The sequence below is a fragment of the Hemicordylus capensis genome, chromosome 4 (assembly GCF_027244095.1).
Source record: "Hemicordylus capensis ecotype Gifberg chromosome 4, rHemCap1.1.pri, whole genome shotgun sequence".
In the NCBI taxonomy this organism is placed as follows: Eukaryota; Metazoa; Chordata; class Lepidosauria; order Squamata; family Cordylidae; genus Hemicordylus; species Hemicordylus capensis.
Window position 1 is genome coordinate 7,138,544 of NC_069660.1, and position 14,345 is coordinate 7,152,888.

Here is a 14,345-nt window from a genome sequence, read left to right on the forward strand (position 1 = left end):
TATTTGACACCGAAAAAATTAGCATTAATGTATAAAAATGTTTCAAACAAATGTTGGAAATGTGGACAATGTGAAGGAACTTTTATCCATATGTGGTGGTCATGCAGGAAGGCAAAGGCCTTTTGGGATATTATATATAATGAGCTAAAGAAAGAATTTAAAATGACATTTCCTAAGAGGCCAGAATCCTCCCTGCTAGGAATAACTCAAGGAGAGTTCTCCAGAAGAAATTTAACATTTTTTATGTATGCAACCACGGTGGCAAGAATAGTATATGCGCAGAAATGGAAAGACAATAAAATGCCCCCACAAGAAGACTGGCTGATAAAAATTTTGGAATATGCTGAGATGGAAAAATGTACAGCACTTATAAGGGATGAAAATTTGGAATGTTTCAAAGAAAATTGGGAACCATTTTTACTTTACCTAAAGAACTATTTTTCTAACATGGACCTTTCAGCAGGGTTTGAAATATAGTAATAACAGCAGGTTGGGTAGGGTAAAATCAAGTAGCAATGTGGAGTATATATGTTTTGAATTATTATAGCAATGGTTGATATGTATAGCTAACATGAACCGCGCAGACTGGTAAGCAGGAAGTCAATATTTACTTAATTAAATGTAATTGGATTGTTAAGATATTGTAAAAACCAATAAAATTTTAAAATGCGAAAAAGAGATCATTTCCCATTGTTTCAGAGCCACCTGACCACCATTCCACCAGAGCTCTCTGTTGCTTCCTTTTTGCTTCATTGTTACCCAAAACGATGCATGTCCACATGCATCTTCTCTGTTTCCCAGGGTGGAATCCTGGTCCAGAGGATGGTGTACTTTGGAACAGCAACCAAGAATTTTGCATAAAAAGCCCATCTCAGTTATGAGTTCCTGATTTCATTCTGTGAACCACAAACAGCAGCATACGCAAGTTGTCTTGTTTTATTTATTTATTGTTAGATTTTTATACTGCGTTTCATTAAAACAATCTCAAGGTGGTTTACAAAACATTTAAAACAATATAAAACTATAAAACAGTTACACAATAAAAATATTAAATTGGAATATAAACATACAAATCTAATTAAAAGGTTTTTAAAGAATGCAACACATTGTATACACATACACAACAAATAAACATTGTTGCCTGTTACTGAGTTAGTGCCATGATCCCTCTAGTCCAGCATTTTCTATAGGTCCCAGACTAAAGCAGTGCTCCCTCTAACAGAGATTCCCTGATGTTGATGACTACATCTCCCAGCATCCCCAGCTGCAATAGCCTTTGCTTGAGGATTATGGGAGTTGTAGTCATCAACATCTGGGAATCCGTTAGAGGGAACACTGGAAAAAGTCTTTTGAAGCCCTATGTCCTGAGTTCTTTCAACCTGGAAATGTTAAGATTTGAATTTGGAGCATTCTACTTGTATGGTCCCTCCTTAGGGGAAAAAAGCTGCCTTATTCATACAGTCAGACTGGTTGTCCGTCTGACCTCAGGGCAGGCTACCTGGGGGCTAGGCAGCTTTTCAAGAAATTACCCCCAAGTTGATTTAAGAGAAAAGACCCAACCCAGCCCTAGAAATGCTTTGTTGCCTTCAGCTAATGGCCCCCAATGGGGGAATACATATCAGTTCAATAGGGACTGAATGAGCATCAAATCCACAGCAACTGTGTATGTGAACCTATAATACTCCCTTAGGGCAGGATAGAAATGTCCTAAAGTAAATCAATCAGATAATCTAGCGTAGCCTAGGACTGTCCCTAATCCAGCCACCAACAGCTCTCTGGCTGAGGTCTGTCCCAGCCCTGCTAATCTGATAGAGATGCTGGCGGTTGAAATCGGGACCTTCTGCCTTCAAAGCATGTGCTTTGCCACTGGGCTATGGCCCCTCTCTTGTTACATGGTGGGAGTCTATCACATTTGCAGTTCCTCCTGTGACTTCTTACCTGGCTGTGATGAGGACAAATACAAGACATTTTAAGCAAGCCAAGTAGTCACATTTTCACAAGCAGACGATTAACAGCTAAATATGACCAACTGATTGTGGTGTTTTTACACTGAAACCAGTTTTGTTTTAACTTGTAACATCTGGAATTTCATTTTTGCATAATAAAAGGTCTTGCTGGAAGAATTGCTTAGAGCCAATATGCACATAGCATCTCCAACTTATCAAAAGCTAAATGTATTGGTTGAAAAATTGAATAAAAAGGTTTTTTTAAAAAAAGCTAAATGTATTGGCACATCTCTCCTTAGGCATTTTGCACATTTATGCTATCATTCTTAGGTGCACTTTTCGGGGGGGGGGGAACCATGGAAATCATGGTAAGGATCCAACTATAAAAGGACTCTATAACTAATTCATAGGAACATAGGAAGCTGACGTCTACTAAGTCAGACCATTGGTCCATCTAGCTCAGTACTGTCTACACAAAGTGGCAGCAGCTTTTCCAAGGCTACAGGCAGGAATCTCTCTCAGCTCTATCTTGGAGATGCCAGAGAGGGAACTTGGAACCTTCTGCATATAAGCATGCAGGTGCTCTTCCCAGAGCGGTCCCATCCCCTAAAGGGAATATCTTACTCTGCTCACATGTATTTTTATTTATTTATTAAAACATTTCTATACCGCCCAAAACTTACATCTCTGGGCGGTTTACAAGTCACCCATACAAATGCAAACCAGGAAGGACCCTGCTTAGCAAAGGGGACAATTCATGCTTTCTACCACAAGACCAGCTACCCTTCATTCCAGAAGGGTAGCTATGACCAAGTGGGCTCTGGCTCATGAGAGCTTATGCCACAATAAATGGGCACTGTTTTTACTGCATAGCTACAATTCTGGAAGTTGGAAACAGACTTTAAGATGCCACACAGTGCTTTGCTTTAATGATTTTAATATACATCATATTGCTTTGAACTTAAATGAGGCAACGTTAAACAATTACAGTTAAATTATTTATATAACTAAATTTAAACTGAAGGTAATATTATGTGTGTATAAACACCAACAAAGCTCCTTGTGGTATCTAAGTCTGCTTCCAACTTCCAGAGGGGTAGCTACAGCAAAAACAAGAATGGCACTTATGGTGCCATTTATAGTGCAGCCCCTGTTCCAAACTGTGGTGTCTATACTAACAATGAATCTTAATGCACTGCTATACCTATGCACACTTACCTGGGAGTAAGCCCCACTGAACCCAGTTGGACTTAGTTCATGCATAGGAATGTGTGCTGCAAATCTAGTTCTTTGCACTTTTACCTAGAAACAAGACCCAGGGAGCACAGTGGGATTTATTTCTAGTACACAAACAGAGGCTTAGTGTGCAACAGATGTATTTGCATTGTGAACTTTCGTGGACCAGGGTCTGGTGGCTCGGCTCTAGCGCGAGGAGCGGTTCTGCCTCAATGCATTTTCAAGGCGCCACAAAGCCCCTTCCTGTGTTTGCAGCAGAAGAAGACAAACACCGCTGGAGGTTTCCACGGTTTTTCCTGCCTGGACCTCTTTACAACATTGTAAACCGCCCAGAGACGTAAGTTTTGAACGGTGCAAAAATATGATAAACAAACAAACATGCAAGTAAAGGTTGCCTGCCTAGCTGCATGTCCCTTCCTTCTTCCTCCTCCTCCTCCTCCATCACCCCCTCGCCCCACTCCCTAGAGATGGCCAGTTGCTATTACATAAGGGGTTTATGTAATACGTCCACCTCCTGCGCCCTTATCCCAGCCTTAGCATCAACTCAGCTTCCAGTGTCTCTACACCCATTCAGGGACTCTCTCTGCCTGGACTGGGAGAACCAGCGTCTTCAAGCGCCCAGGAAAGGGTGGGGGGATCCACTGGAGCAGCAGCATAAGCTCAGCACCCAGGTAAGCGGAACCCAACAGCTGGAATCCAACAGCTGGGGGAAACTGTGGGTAGAAAAAAGATTTTTGTAAGAGTGAATGGGATGGGGTAGAAAAGATAACGTAGTCTCCGAATTCCTTTTGCCTTCCTCCCATCCCCCTTTCACGTCCAGAATGGATTCTGCCATCGCCCTGCAGCTAATGAATGAAATGTTTACTGCCCAAGGGAGCAAACCATTCCAACCGGTAGGGGGCTCTATGTGAAGTTGGGACCTCTTGGCTTATCCGTGTTGCCATGAAGGGTAGTTATTTTCCTTCAAAACCCAAGGAAACTAATGCTGTTTCGGAAACAACGACTCCCCTTCCTGCTTCGGAGCGGAGTCGGTCCAATCCATTTTCTGCCTCCTCCCCTTTCTAGTTAGAGAATGGTACGACCCACCAACCCTCCATCCAGCTTCGAAGCGGCGATTGGCCGCGACCTTTTTAAAGGGGCAGGCAGGGCGCGCTTTTTCTATCCTCCGACCCCTTCCCCCCACGCCCACTTTCCGCCTCAGTCCTTGCAGACTTGGGTGTTTTGCTTCTTCCGCAGGTCCTTCGGTGGCCCGGAGGGAGAAGAAGCATAACGAAGGCAGCGGCGGCAGCGGCCACCGCGAGGACCCGTCGAGGCGAGCCCCGTCCCGGACAGGCCGGGCGGGATGAAGAGGGGGGTTCCTTGGCGGCGGCGGCAACTCGAGCAGCTAGGCCCCACCGCCGTGCTGCCATGGAAACGGGCGACGACGGCGGCCGCCGAGGGACACAAAGGGTGCCGGAGCGGCGCTTGAGGCGCGCCGAGCGCCAGCGGGAGCCGCCGCTTCTGAGGGGCGCCGCCGCCATGGAGGCCGCAGGGCGCGGCGGCGGGCTGGGCCAGGCGGCGGCCGCCTCCTCCTCCCCGTCGCGCTACCGCCTGGTGTCGGAGGTCGGGCGCGGCGCCTACGGCGTGGTCTACGAGGCCGTGTCCGGGCGCAGCGGGGCCCGCCTGGCCGTCAAGCGCATCCGCTGCGACGCGCCCGAGAACGTGGAGCTGGCGCTGGCCGAGTTCTGGGCCCTGACCAGCCTGCGCCGCCGCCACCCCAACGTCGTGCGCTTCGAGGAGTGCGTCCTCCAGCGCGACGGCCTCGGGCAGCGCATGAGCCACGGCAACAAGCGCAGCGCCCTCTACCTGCGCCTCGTCGAGACCTCCCTCAAAGGTGAGGGGGCCTGCGGGGGAGGGCAGGGGGCGAGGGGGGTCTGCTGGGGGGGGGTCCCTGCGCACGGCGCCTCTGGACGATCTGGGGCGGGACGCTGCCAGTCAAGGATACACGCCCCCCCAAGGGGGGGACTTCATGCCTCGGGGGAGGGGGGCTGAGATGTAGGCAGGTGACTCCTCTTGCTTTGGGGGAAGAAGCCCCCTGTGTGCAGGCAGGGGGTCGAACAGGCACAGCCAACCTACCACCACCACGCACAGCACATCGGTGTAAAAGGGGGAATGGGGGTGTCTTCCCGCCCCGAATACATAAGCAGAAAGGGGGCCGCAGGAGGCCTCGGGGGGGGGGTGGTTCTGTAGAGTGTCCTCCCCCAGTTATTGGCTCTTTGCACTGGTACTTGCCCATGTCTCACTTCCTGTGTTACAAAGTAGTGTATAGACTACAGTTATGTCTCGGGAATAAATCTTGTGTCTGGGGAGTGGGGAAGGCCCTGTGCCTCGTTAGGGATTTTGTGTCCCCACTACAGAAACAAATGGGGGTAGTGGGATGATTTGCCCTCTGCATAAGCAGAGGGTCTGTACAGGCCCACTTCTTACCCCCCATCCCCTTAGCATGTGTTCCTTAAGCTGATCGCGCAAGTAGGAAGCCAAAGCCCCTGTGTCTATGCAGAAGTAGGCATAGAGAAGAAGCAGGTATAGCTGTTCTTGTGGCAGCAAGCATGACTTGTCCCCTTAGCTAGCAGGGAGCACCCTGGTTGCATATGAATGGGAGACGATGTGTGAGCACTGCATGATATTCCCCTGAGGGGATGGAGCCGCTCTGGGAAGAGCAAGAGGTTCCTAGTTCCCTTCCTGGCAGCATCTCCAAGACAGGGCTGAGAGAGATTCCTGCCTGCAACCTTGGAGAAGCCGCTGCCAGTCTGTGTAGACAATACTGAGCTAGATGGATCAAGGGTCCGACTCGGTATATGGTAGCTTCCTGTGTCCTAAGTTGTGTGCGTGCATTTGTAGGTGAGAGTGGGAAGACCATGTGCATAGTGCCTTCTAGGGAAGGATCTTATGCATAAGATAGATGACCTCATACTTCTGCTTTGAGACTGACCTCCAAGGGAAGCTCCTCATGCCCTTAGGGAGGAAGGGAAGTGAGCCTCGGCCTTCTACATGGGACTCCTCATCGTCATCTGCTTTTCAATTTAAAAAAAGTTGTTTGCCATATAAATGAAGCCATTTATATAGCAAACAGCAATAGTTTCCATATACTAGGCCTCTAAACTACTTGTTGGGGACCATGGCAAGATAGAAGCATACTGTCAGGTATCCTTGGAGACAAGGGCTACTCTGCCTCCCAATTATTGACCTGCTAAACTACCACTTACTGAACTTGAGAGGTGAATGGGAGGTGCATGAGAAGCACCTAGGGTGATTTTTGACATGGTGACTTTTAGGGAAAAGTCTCTTACATGCAGTAGGACCCTTTCATTCCCTGGAGATCTGCTCAGAGATGAATGAGTGAGGAAGGGACAGGTCCCTGTTAATGTACGATTCTTGGAAGTGTACATTCAAATTTATAGGGCCCCAAAACAACTGTTTACACTTGCCCATGCATGCATACACACACCTCCCCTCACCCCCACAGATGGGTCTATGTGACATATAGTACCATAAGAATTCAGATCCTATATCAGCTTCGCATATGAGTCCACAAAACTTCCTTGCCTGCCCATGTACACCATGTTAGTCACTTGTGGTTCACTGAGGGTCTTAAAGGAAAGGCCCCTTAAGTTGTCCTCTACTTAGATGTTATGAAGACCTTGCTTGAAGATAAAGTCTGTTTCATTAGGTAATGGCTGTAGAAGCCTTATGCTTTCATGAAAACTAGAGCAACTTGTATCTTCAGGGAACCCATGCAGGGGTTTATGCCATAGTGCTGTTAAGCAAGGTTCTCTGGGGCACCATCTATGTTGCTATCTTTAAGAGATGCAGCACAGAGGCAATTTGGGTTTATTTGAAGAAGGACCCTCCAAAGGTGCTTATCCAAAGTTCATATAGCTATAGACAGAAGTTCACTGCATGTAGTGTCAACACCTCGGTTTACTATACCATGTGAAAGTCTTGTTCAGAGCTAAAATGAGATTGTGTAGAGTGGGTATCCTTAAAAAAAAAAAACACCTCCTATAGAAATCTATTGCCATCTTACACACGTTATCTACAAGATATTTTGTTCTTGGTGGGAGACCTCAATGAAAGTACAGTATATATTTGGGTCCAAAGAACCATGATTAACTTGCAGTTTATCAGTTGTATCATATAAGCAATGGATGAAGACAATAAATTCATCCTGCAACTCTGTTCTAAAACTATTATCCAACTGTGCTGAATTGCCTGTATCAAAACTCTGTAGCCACCAGAACTGAATTCTTGGCACGTCTTAAAACTGAAAAGTAACTTGAATCGGAGCAGCGGACCATATTTCAATTCTACAGAGAGACTGTGCATGTGTATTTGAGAGCATGTTTACCTGTGCCCTGTGAGGACCTCATTCAAAGGGTCCTAATATAGGCCCATCTACTTGTGTGAGTCTTTTATTTTCTGGTCACCTGGGGACAACTCCTACTTATCACAAGGAACAGGAAAGTAACTCTTCACCTAGAAGCCCCATTCTAACTATCCAAAGTTACAGTGAGGCTTATACTTGTTCTCATTTATGTGTAGGCTAGTCTGCAGAAGCTTCAAAATCTCCCAGTGTGTGTTGAGATGCTGAGAAGAAATAACTCTAGTTGGCCTCCATGGGTGACTTGACCTGCATCTCATAGTGACCTCATTGAAACAAGACTGGAAAACTTCTGTACATCTAAATATTTTTATAATCGCTAAAATTTAAAGTACTTCATCATGTATAGTGCTAGCATCAGCCAACTTGAAGAAATGTTTCCCAGCTTGGTTCAGTTCCTGCCAACACTTATATACCTTTCTACTTGGCTTCTAGATAATGAGTCTTTTTAGCCCCTGCACGAGTACATAATTCTGCCTGTCCCACAAATGAACCCAGTGCTGTAGGTTCATTTCCTTTGAGACTTGCATCCTACAATACCTCTGGTTCTCTCGGTATCTTTCCCCACCATAATCTCTACTCTCCTGGTGGACCACCTTCTTGGCAGTCAACCTAATGTGCCATCACAAGTTGCTGTGGCCATTCCCTTTGGTATAGCAGGCAGAAGCTAGGGCGGTGGTGGGCATCAGGTGGTGAGCATCATAATCTTGGTGACAGGTGCCAAATAAGAGGGAACTGCAACTGGACTGTCAAAGGGGCAATTATTCAGCAGAATGTTGTTGCCGGTATTTTTTCTTCTGCTTGTGATTAAATCCTTTTGAACAGAGAGTATTTCCTAGACACAAGCAAGCTTTGACTGTGTGGAGTTGAGCGTGCCTACCACATGCTACAGCAACGTGCGGAGTCCTAGCTCCCACAACATAGCCCAGTCTGAGCTTGTGCTGGCCCATGTGATCTTCCTCCTCTTCGTTAGCTAGCATGTCACTGGACAGAGCTGGCTTATTATGGTTAAGCCAAGCCCCTTCACATGTCAGCCAGCATGCTGCAGAGGCTGTTCAGCAGTGTGCGTGCCATGCAGAAGCTCACGGAGTGTCCAGATGGGCACTGAAGAAATGTGCAATGTTTGTTTGCTCTGCATCAGCAGCCTTTGAGCTTCCAGATTTAGCTGTTTCCACCTTACGGCTGGTCGCTCACTATTAACTCTTCAGCCGAACATGGCAAGCTGTGTAGATTTAGGAAGAGGAGGTGGTTTGTCATGTGTAATGACATTAACAAACCTAACTTTCCCATTATCTAATTACCATGTCACACAGGGTGCTGTTGTGGTAGCCATTATTAAACCAGTTTAGTAGCTGGTGGCTTAGCATCCATTCTAAAATGCTAATATGCAGTGGAGATAAGAGTGAGGGAGGCTGCAGTATGAATGATAGGTTTACCCTGCAATCTTATGCATGTTTACTTGGAAGTAAATCCCATTGTGTTCAGTGGGTCTTACTCCCAAATAAGCATACACAGGATTAATGCCTCTTCTGCTACCATGCTTTACCATGCAGGTGCATGGGCTGCTAATTTGCCTGGTTCCCCAACCCAAGTTAATGAGCGGCCCACATGCCTGGCATTAACATTGGGGTGGGGTGAGGAGAGGGGAGCAGGAACAAGCTGCACCTGCAACTTTACTGACCCCCCCCCGCCCCCGTTCTGCTGGGCTGCTGCTGGGCCATTAGGCGGAAGGAGGTGAGACCAAACTACCTCCAGCTTTACCCATACAAGTTTAACTTGGAAAGCTTACTAGATAGCCAGTGCACTTCAAAAGCCAAAGTGTTAACAAGTGGTTAGAAGGTAGGATGCTAAGCCCTTTGTGAACAAACTCTAGACAGAAGCTGACACTGTACCCCACCACATTTTTTTTGCAGAGTAAGAAAACTTCCGTGGACCTCTTCAGTATTAACCAAGACCAGGGATGCTAAGTAGGGAATAATATCTTCCTATCATACTCCCTTAAAATCCACACCACTTTGAGGGACTCCTTCCTGTTGCAACATTGAATGAAAAGTGGAAGAGAAGTCTGTTTTGTTTTTATGTAGAGTGCCTAATGAACAATGAGTGCAGACTACTCTCCACTTCCCATTTTGTTGCCATCTATCTCTCTTCACCTCCAGGGGTTGCGGGAAGACTTTGTCTCCTCCTTCAATTGTGAAAGAGTGTACTGTATATAAGAATGTACACTCCATAAGAGCGAAGTCCTTTTTGGTGCTAAAGGCTTAAAGTCTGCATTTATCTTTTTTTATTATTAAACGTTTTCCCTTTTGCTGTTGACAGAGCAGGATAGCCAAATTGTGATATAGCTTTCAATTACCATAGCAATAGTCATAGCAACAGATGTGTTTATGCAAATAACCAGCATTCCTGCTATCAGTCCACTGCCCATTATAGTAACTGCTATCAAAGAGCTGGTAGCTGTCTGTGACTAGCTTTCTTAATAGATGCATAGAATTAGAGTTGGCAGGGACATTGCAGTAGGCGTGTGCACACACCGAGGTTAGTGCACTGGTCTGAATGCGGACTGGTTTGTGATTCTGTGAACCGGTTCATATTGGTTCGGCCCAACCATGAAGTGGTTCGAGGGCAGCACCGAGGCGGTGAGCAGCACTTCTAAAAGGAAAAAAAGCACAAGCAAGTCCACTGTTGTATAAGGCAGACTGTTCAATTGTCAAACAGCTCTTAAGAGTTAGGAAATTCTTCCTAATGTCTAGTCTAAATCTGTTTCCTTGTAATTTCAACCCATGGACTCTAGTTCTGCCCTCGAGAATCACAACAGAGAACAAGTCCACTCAATCTTCTATGTGACAGCCCTTCATATATTTGAAGATGGCTGTCATATGTCCCCTTAGTCTTCTCTTCTCCAGGTTGAATCTACCCAGCTCTTTCAACCATTCCTCACCATCATTGTTGACTACCTCTGAACTTGTTCCAGTTTGGCATCCTCCTTAAAATGCAGTGCCTAGAACTGAACAAAGGATTCCAACTGAAGATTCTAAGTACAAAATAGAGTGGAAGGATTACTACTTGTGATGACTACACTATGCCTCTGTCAATACAGCCTTGGATTGCATTTGCTTTTTAAGCGGCTGCATCACACTGTTGGCTTATGTTCACCTGTCCACTAAGATACCTAGGTTCCTTTCACAAGTACCACTGTCAAGGCAGGTCTCCCTCATCCTGAACTTCTGTATTTGGGTAAGAAAAATCAAATGCACAGCTCTGTGCTTCTTTGGAAGTCCTGTTTGCTGTCTCATGCATCTTCCAGGACTCTGCTGCTCTAATCTTAATCTGCTGTGTAGTGGCAATGTGTTTTTAGACATATGAAAACTCAAAAAGAACCCTGTCAGAAAATAAGGCAAGAAATTTTCATTTATTGCAGTTGGGTACCTTTGCAATACATCTGTATGTTTACTGTATTCAGGAAGCAAGCCTCGGCTCCTTAGGCTTGATACCAACACTTCAGGATAAAAAACGGAGACAAGAGTTCTTACCAAGATGCCACACCATGGTCAAGTAATTAATGCAAAGTAATCTAAAACAAAGATGGGGAGAATGTTGGAAGATGGAATCAAGATTCAGTCCCGTCTGTACAGGCTTAAATATTTGGCCAAAACCAATAAGGTGAAGTTAAAACGAAACAAATCTAAAGTCTTGCATTTGGGCAAGGAAAAATCACATGCACATGTTGTGACAAGGGTTGAACTTGGGAAGAGGCAGATTTAAGCTAGACAATAGGAAGAACTTAAGTGTAAGAGCTGTTCAACAATGGAACAGTGGTGGGCTCTCCTTTGCTGGAGGTTCTTGAACAGAGGCTGGGCAGCCACCTGCCATGGATATTATAGCAAGGTGAGGTTGGACTAGAGTACCTGCGAGATCCCTTCCAACTCCAAAACTCAGCTCTAAGCCCAGCACCCAAGAACACTACTTAATATCCTCCTTAATGTACATATTAACTCTTTGAAAACTCATGCACAAATATATCTGGATGTGATGACTAACTTATTTTAAATACTTGGTAAGATTTTTAGTGTCTTACCAGCAATATACTTTTCTTCATCTGCTGTGTTTGTGCATGAGATTTCATTGCTATAACTATAGTCTATTAGGGGTGCTGCTCTTGCGGTTTTTCTGCCAGAATGTGAATGTTACTACTTTTCCCTCTTGGTAGTTGGCTGTTTTCCAGTCCTGTCTTTCTATATGGTCAAATTCCTTTTGGTTTGGTTTCTACAGCAGGACAAAAACAGCCAATGAGCAAACTTGCTTTTCTGGATTTTATGTCATTTGAGCTTAAGTTCCATTCCGAGGTCCTGCTTGAAATGTATGTGATGGGAACAACTTAGCTTCATATTCCAGGCTGCCAATTTAGTAGTTCTTACCAGTTCATCCTAATAGCTTCCAGAGAGCTTTTTGCAGTGGTGAGGAGTGGGTTGGAAACCAGGCACCCATTGGTGCAATGCTTCTGTGGGCCAAGAAGCTTTGGAAGCTGATGCCTAGGAGACCATCGTTTGAAATAAAAGTTATAAAATATTGCCCATGGGATTCTAGAACATTGCTGAAGTATGTTTGTGTGAGGACGACTATTTTCTCTTGTGGGATCAGAAATCTTGCATGTAATCCTTTAAACAAGTTCTTGGTTCTCATGATTGCAGAGATTTCTGAAAGTGTTTAAGTGTTCAAAGAACAGAGTGCTTGTTCTGCATGGCAGCCTGGCCACTTGCATGATCCCTGGGCATGATAGTACCTGTATGCCTCTATTGCCCATCCAGACACATCCTTTCAAACCTCACACTAGACATCCATCACAGTTCTGTGTACTTGTAGCAACTTTAGTTCTGGGGGTGGGTACCTCAGGAAAAAAAAACATTTTTAAAAAGTGTGTATGCGCGCGCGCACAGACGCGCTGTATGGAGTACTGACTTTATACTGTATTTAAACTTGCTTTCTTAAAGACACAATGAACTAGATATTGTTTACTTAGTACATAATTTTTTTCATTTTAAAAAATAAAACCAAAGTATTTATAACTTTAAATGTCATAAGTATATGAAACAAGTACCAATGTGTAATGCTAAAGATGACTTATAAGATGCAGTTCATGTACTCCTGTGGATCTTGATGTCAAAGTGGGAAGGGACCTGGAGGAAGCAGATTCCAAGCTACCCAATTTAAATGTTCAGATTTCTTCTAAGGATTTCCTATAGAACAAGGTTCTTGTCGCATCTGTCCCCTTTGACTTCTTAATTCTCTCCATACAAGCAGGCAGGGCAATAGACTGTTTCCCTGTAGGAGGATAAAACTGTGGTGTTGCAGTTCTTTGAAGTGAGACTATTTCCAGGATGAGCAGGGACTAAATCAGAATAGGTAGCCACAACTCTCCTGATCAGAGTAAGGCAGGCCAGAGAATAGAAGGCTATAAATCACTAGTGAAAAGGGGCCCTTATTCTGTGTGTTTCTCTAGTAAAGACAATAGCACATCCTTCAAGGAGCAAAGACCAAATGCATCTGATTTGACAGTTATATGCAATTCCATATTATACAGAATTAGAATTAATATTTTTCATTGTTTTATATAAAGCATCTTCATACTGCATAGACAGCATTTTGAAAGAGCTGTGAGCAGGAAGTGATGATGGTATTTACCTTTTAAAGCATTTCGTGCATCATTCCGAGAGAAAATATTTTGTAAGAGGTTTTTTGCAATTTTCTCAATTTCTCCCTGTCTGGCCTTGGGGAATATAACAGGAAAAAACACGGCTTTTCCTATTTTTCCAGGTTTTCCCCAGACCTTCACATCTCCAATTCTGTGTGTGGAATTTTTAATTGATCTTGGGGAGGGGCGTTAGAAAAATGCTCCAGTTGTGATGCAGCTTGGGTCCCCATCTTGTCCATGCAGTAACTGTTCCTTGTTCTGTCTCTCTCTTCCCCACCCCACCAGGTGAGAGGATCTTGGGCTATGCTGAAGAGCCCTGTTATCTTTGGTTTGTCATGGAGTACTGTGAAGGGGGAGACCTGAACCAGTACATTCTCTCTCGCAGACCCGACCCGGCCACCAACAAAAGTTTTATGCTCCAGCTGACAAGCGCCATTGCCTTCCTTCACAAGAATCACATTGTGCACAGGGACCTGAAGCCTGACAACATTCTGATCACTGAGAAATCTGGTGCACCCATTCTGAAGGTGGCAGATTTTGGCCTCAGCAAGGTGTGTGCTGGCTTGACTGCCCGAGGCAAGGAAGGGGAGAACGACAACAAAAATGTGAATGTGAACAAATACTGGCTGTCATCTGCCTGTGGCTCAGACTTCTACATGGCTCCCGAGGTCTGGGAGGGACACTACACTGCCAAGGCAGATATCTTTGCCCTGGGCATCATTATTTGGGCAATGATTGAGAGGATAACATTCATTGATGCAGAGACCAAGAAGGAGCTGCTGGGGACCTACATCAAGCAGGGGACTGAGATTGTACCCGTTGGGGAAGCGCTGCTAGAAAACCCAAAGATGGAGTTGCACATCCCCCAGAAACGCAGAACTTCCATGTCTGAGGGGATCAAGCAGCTCTTGAAAGACATGTTGGCTGCTAACCCACAGGACCGACCCGATGCCTTTGAGCTTGAATCCAGGATGGACCAGGTTACTTGTGCTGCTTGAACTCAGGTCAAAGCATTGGCATGCTTTGAAAATGGGGGTAAGTGCTCTACAGT

At 45.3% G+C, this 14,345-nt stretch overlaps 1 protein-coding gene across 1 annotated transcript in view; it reads left to right on the forward strand.

Moving 5' to 3' along the window:
• The first annotated feature begins 4,337 nt into the window (after positions 1-4,337).
• Positions 4,338-14,345, forward strand: part of STK35 (serine/threonine kinase 35) — a 34,966-nt gene continuing 24,958 nt past the window's right edge. The window contains exons 1-2 of the mRNA XM_053247206.1: positions 4,338-5,055; positions 13,580-14,329. Coding sequence (XP_053103181.1) covers positions 4,590-5,055; positions 13,580-14,292 — 1,179 coding nt within the window. The 5' untranslated portion in view covers positions 4,338-4,589 and the 3' untranslated portion in view covers positions 14,293-14,329. The remainder of the gene's footprint in view (positions 5,056-13,579; positions 14,330-14,345) is intronic.